This window comes from Hordeum vulgare, chromosome 6H (assembly GCF_904849725.1).
Source record: "Hordeum vulgare subsp. vulgare chromosome 6H, MorexV3_pseudomolecules_assembly, whole genome shotgun sequence".
Classification (NCBI taxonomy): Eukaryota; Viridiplantae; Streptophyta; class Magnoliopsida; order Poales; family Poaceae; genus Hordeum; species Hordeum vulgare.
In genome coordinates, this window is record NC_058523.1 from 525,083,841 (window position 1) to 525,090,111 (window position 6,271).

General features: G+C 42.4%; 1 protein-coding gene across 1 annotated transcript; it reads right to left on the reverse strand.

The window, feature by feature from the left end:
- Positions 1-5,371: 5,371 nt before the first annotated feature.
- On the reverse strand, positions 5,372-5,896 carry LOC123405746 (eEF1A lysine and N-terminal methyltransferase homolog). The gene is made up of 4 exons (XM_045099320.1): positions 5,785-5,896; positions 5,638-5,706; positions 5,519-5,538; positions 5,372-5,440 (listed from the first exon to the last, which is right to left on the reverse strand). The coding sequence occupies exons 1-4, from the start codon at positions 5,894-5,896 to the stop codon at positions 5,372-5,374; spliced, it is 270 nt and encodes an 89-aa protein (XP_044955255.1).
- Between the last annotated feature and the right edge of the window lie 375 nt (positions 5,897-6,271).

The window sequence follows — 6,271 nt, forward strand, 5'->3', positions numbered from 1 at the left end:
TCACTTTGTCATTCCAACCCCGATCCATTCGGGGACTAATGATGGGGTTATAGTCCCAGGGTAGGGTCATAGGCCTGCCCTCTAGGTCCTACCCAAGGACTACCCTTCATAGAGGACAAGGCCCTTAAACAGCTCTGACTGAACTAAGGACCCCCCATCATCCAGTCGGTGACGAGCATTCGGAGCATATCTATCGTACCAACTGAATTCCACTCTGTACATCGTAACCTCCCAGGAGGGCAACGGTCATACGTTTTCATACACCATTATTAGCATTTAAGGCATACTTTACCTGTAACGTAGGAATTTATTCGCCACTATTCCACCCCTGTCCACCGGGCCGTTGTGGAGGCCAGCACACTCTATATAAGCCGCCCTTCCCCACTGGTGCAAGGGTTGGCTTTTACTGTAATCCTATATTCCACTCGACACTAAGCTCCAAAGAGCACTGAGACGTAGGGCTTTTACCTCCACCATAGAGGGGCCTGAACTCATACAACCTCGCCGTAGCTAAGGCTCTGCCCATCCTTTCGTACCCTACACATCTACTGTCAGACTTATACCCACGACAGTGGTGTCTCGGAGCTCAATCATTGTGGTGTAAAGCTCCGGGCAAGCGTCGGGGTCTCCAATTAGGTTGTGTAGATTGCCCCGAGCAATTTGTACGGGTATCGATGACCGCCCCCAAGGTTTGCCATTTGTACGGGTTCGGTGACCGCCCTCAAGGGTCCCTTAGTGGAATCACGGCATCTTGCATTGTGCGAGAGCGTGAGGAGATTACGGTGGCCTTAGTGGAATCTTGGGGAGCATTGTGCCTCCACACCGCTCCAACGGAGATTAGTATCCGCAAGGGTGTGAACTTCGAGATACATCATCGTCTCCGCGTGCCTCGGTTATTTCTTACCCGAACCCTTTACTTATGCACTTTACTTTGTGATAGCCATATTGTTTATTGTCATATATCTTGCTATCACTTAGTTGTTTATCTTGCTTAGCATAAGTTGTTGGTGCACATAGGTGAGCCTAGTTGTTGTAGGTTTTGTGCTTGACAAATTAAACGTTAGTTTTATTCTGCATTTGTTCAATCCTAAACCATAGTTATTTTAAAGCGCCCATTCACCCCCCCTCTAGGCGACATCCACGTCCTTTCAACTTGTTACCACTACTTTCAGTGCTTGCAGTTATTACCTTGTTGAAAACCGTTTATCAGAGCCTTCTGCTCCTCGTTGGGTTCGCCACTCTTACTTATCGAACGAACTACGATTGATCCCTATACTTGTGGATCATCAGTCACCCCCGATGTATTCGAGCTCGTGAGCCATATAATAAAGAGTGTCTTAGTTAAGGGCCTTGCCTCATGCCATGATCAAAAGGATGAGAAAAGAACAAAAGCATGAAAGATCATGTAATGATCTTATGGGAAGTGATAGATTCACATATAAAAGAATGTTGATTGAAACTTGTTGAGGGTAGACAAACGTAGACCTTGGTCATTGTTGCAATTAATAGGAAGTGATAGAGAAGGAGAGGTTCACATATAAATATATCATCTTTGACACCATTTATGATTGTGAACACTCACTAAACTATTACATGCTTAGAAGTAGATGTTGGACAAGGAAGACAACATAATGATTTGTGTTTGCTTGGTTCCGAACAATGTTATATGACTAGAGATCCCTTAGCATGTGACAATTGCTTCCACCTCTTACTAGCCAAAACTCCCGCACCAAGTAGAGATACTACTTGTGCATCCACAAACATTCAACCCAGTTTTATCATGAGAGTCCACCATACCTACCTATGGATTGAATAAGATCCCTCAAGTAAGTTGTCATCGGTGCAAGCAATAAAAATTGCTCCCTAATATGTATGATCTATTAGTGTGTGGAAAATAAGCTTTGTACGAACCTGTGATGAGGAAGACATAAAAGCGACAGAGTGCATAATAAAGTTCTTTATCACATGAGGCAATATAAAGTGACATTCCTCCGCACTAAGAGGACACACATCCAAACCTCAAAAACGCATGACAACCTCTGCTTCCCTCTACGAAGGGCCTATCTTGTACCTTTACTTTTTGCCCTTGAAAGAGTCATGGTGATCTACACCAATTCATTATTTCGCCTTTTTCTTGGCTAACGTCATATGCTAGGGAAAAATCTATATTCATATGTCAACTTGGAAGTAAGTATTCATGAACTATTACTGTTGACATTACCCTTGAGGTAAGTGGTTGGGAGGTGAAACTATAAGCCCCTATATTTCTCTGTGTTCAGCTGAAACTTTGATCTCATGAGCACCACGTGAGTTGTAGCAATTGTAGAAGACAAAAAGATGATTGAGTATGTGGATTTGCTTTACAAGCTCTTATTTGACTCTTTCTGATGTTATGATAAATTGCAATTGCTTCAATGACTAAAGGCTATCGGTTGTTAATTCTCGGTAAGGCTCTTGACCCATACTTTACCTTGTGAAGGAATTGTCACTTTAGCATAAGAGTTCATATGATAGTATTGTTGTTCTGACTATGCTCATGATGCCTGCATGTTCGTATCTTGTTTTGTCGACACCTCTCTCTCTAAACATGTGGGAATATTTATTGATCTTGGTTTCCGCTTGAGGACAAGCGAAGTCTAAGCTTGGGGGAGTTGATACGTCCATTTTGCATCATGCTTTCATGTTGATATTTATCGCTTTATGGGCTGTTATTACACTTCACGGTACAATACTTATGCCTTTTCTCTCTTATTTTGCAAGGTTTACATGAAGAGGGAGAATGCCGGCAGCTGGAATTCTGGCCTGAAAAAGGAGAAAGTTTGAGATACCTATTCTACACAACTCCAAAAGCCATGAAAATCAACGTGGATTTTTTTGGGATTTATAAAAAATACTGGGCCGAAGAAATTCCGGAGGGGCGCCAGCAGGAGGCCACAAGTTTGCTAGGCGCGGGCCCCCCTCGCCGCGCCTAGGGGGCTTGTGAGCTCCCTGCTGGCCCACTGGCCCCCTCTTTTGCTACAAGAAGGGTTTAGGTCTGGAAAAAATCAAGAGGAGGCTTTTCGGAGGATTCGCCGCTGCCACGAGGCGGAACTTGCGCAGAATCAACCTAGAGCTCCGGTAGGACGATCCTACCGGGGAAACTTCCCTCCCGGAGGGGGAAATCGTCGCCATCGTCATCACCAACACTCCTCTCATCGGAGGGGACTCATCACCATCAACATCTTCATCAGCACCATCTCATCTCCAAACCCTAGTTCATCTCTTCTAACCAATCTCCGTCTCGCGACTCTCATTGGTACTTGTAAGGTTGCTAGTAGTGTTAATTACTCTTTGTAGTTGATGCTAGTTGGATTACTTGGTGGAAGAGTTTATGTTCAGATCCTTGATGCTACTCATTACCTCTCTGGTCATGAATATGATTATGCTTTGTGAGTAGTTACTTTTGTTCCTGGGGACATCGGATAAGTCTTGCTATAAGTAGTCATGTGAATTTGGTATTCGTTCGATAATTTGATGTGTTGTATGTTGTTTTTCCTCTAGTGGTGTTATGTGAACGTCGACTACATAACACTTCACCATTATTTGGGCCTAGAGGAAGGCATAGGGAAGTAGTAAGTAGATGATGGGTTGCTAGAGTGACAGAAGCTTAAACCCTAGTTTATGTGTTGCTTCGTAAGGGGCTGATTTGGATCCACTAGTTTAATGCTATGGTTAGACTTTGTCTTAATTCTTCTTTCGTAGTTGTGGATGCTTGCGAGAGGGGTTAGTCATAAGTGGGATGCTTGTCCAAGTAAGGGCAGTACCCAAGCGCCGATCCACCCACATATCAAACTATCAAAGTAACGAACGCGAATCATATGAACATGATGAAAACTAGCTTGATAGAAATTCCCATGTGTCCTCGGGAGCGCTTTACCTCCTATAAGACTTTGTCTAGGCTTGTCCCTTGCTACAAAAGGGATTGGGCCACTTTGCTGCACCGTTGTTACTTTCGCTACTTGCTACTTGCTACGAATCATCTCACCACACAACTACTTGTTACCGATAATTTCAGTGCTTGCACATATTATCTTGCTGAAAACCACTTGTCAGATCCTTCTGCTCCTCGTTGGGTTTGACACTCTTACTTATCAAAAGGACTACGATAGATCCCCTATACTTGTGGGTCATTACCACCGCGTGCGGACCGACACTCGATGATGGGCGCCGACAAGGCCGCCGCCTCCCCCTCCGCCTCCGCCGCGCTCTCCTCCTCCTGCCGCGAGGTTCGCCCCTCTCGCCCCCTCCCTCCCTTCACGCCTCCTTCGTTCCCCTTCACAAAAACATTCATAGAACCATTGTCACTAGGGGATTGATGAACATTGATTGACGTGATTGAGATGCCTATACAAGTGTAAGATTAGTGATGTTTTAATCTTCACATTATCTTCTCCTACTGCGCTATGATCATAAGGCATCAATGTCAATACCAAGTGTTATGGAGTTAATTAAACCTTGTTGCTATTCTGTCTTGGAGAAAAATGTTGTAACTTCTCTTGTTAACTTGGGTTGGTGCTGTTTAATCTTCTTCACATTCTCCTCCCATGCTATGACTATAAGATGGAGTTGATTAAACATTTTTCCTATCATCTTGTGATTTTGATCATCAAAACAAATTAATTTCAGACTAAGAAATAGTTATCTGTTTGTCATCTTGTTGGCCTGCTTGTAGTGTAGTTTTACAATCTCCAGAAGGAAACACTTGCGCTCTTGTCATCTCTATATTATCTGAATCTCAACCACAAGAGAGCTATGCCCTATGGTGAACCTGAACCTTTCTTTTAAATCTGAAGTTGATCATAAGATATGAGCAGTGCCACTCTGAAATCTATGGGGTTGATTAAACCTTGTTGTGATGCTCTCTTTTTCCTGATGAGACGGGACTGGGGTGCCGCATGTATTGTAGAATACGTATGGTGGGTGTGGCTACTAGTCCTTGAGATTGGCGTTGTAATGGCCAAAAGGCTTTGAATCTGATTGCTTCTACTTAATGCAATTATCGGCACGCTTATGCTTATTCTAGAAAAGAATAGTTTATGTTGAAATCTTTGCTTTCACTACTTGACTTATTGTTATATCCCTGCTTTAGTTTACAGGCCATTATCTAAATCTTCTTTCCTATTTAATGAAAATCATAACTCTTTTGTCTTGTTTGAAGAAAGGAAAAAACTCCGGACATCTTACATAGCTAGGGAGGACAGAACAAATTTAACCAAAAAATGCTTACGTCTCGTTTTGTATATAAAGCAACGATCATACCGGTACGAAAAGTTTTGATGATTAAAACAATATATTAGAACACATGAGACTGTAAGTGATACTTCAATGAGGGTCAATGTATTAAGAACCTGTCCACTTCTAGGACCATCTGAGTTGCGCTGAGAGGAGCCTCCACACCACACTGTGGAAGTAGCACGACCGAATGTTGAAGAAGTACCAAAATAAGCAAAAGACACAATGACTGAATGTTACTACTTACCATCAAAGAGTCCAAAGTACCTTCAAGAAATGCACAAAAAGAACAAGCGGCATTAAGCAAAGTGTGTCAATAGACTCAATACTTATTAGAAAGCCATTGTAGCATGAAGAAACTCACACCTTTATCGATGGCACAATCAAATGATTCGTCAGAAAATTTACTCATATCCCTAACATCCATTTGCATGTCTACAGCTCATAAGGAGATCAACAGAAACTAGATTTCACTTCCCGGACAAAGAGGGAATTTAAAATATTTAAGGATACATTGTAGTTGTGGAAGATCGAAGTACTTCTTTCTCATCATCTCAATTAAAACTGAAGAAATGTCAATGTTTATTATCTCCATGTAGCCATCAGCGACCATATCCTCTGACATAACTGCAAACAGCAGAGCATGGGAAGAAAATTTAAATTAGCACAGGGAGCGTAATCATCGAGAGCTGTTGTTAATTTGTGATGGTGTTGTTTAATCCTCACATTCCCCTCCTATGATATGATCATAATACGGAGCTCCACAAACATTCAGTGGTTAATTGGAGTAGCTAGTTGCCAGCAGACAACAATTATTTGCCTAGGGTGCTTGCCGTGCTGAAAGAAAATCCGAACCAATTATTATCTGACAAAGATGAAAGTAGAATGGTGATGTTCTTTATTCTTGTTCATTCATGCTTTTCCTTTTTGATACTTCCCTTGCACCGAAAGAGTGCTCTTCATGTTTGGTAGCTTTGCTTGTTTTGCCGGAATGTTGATT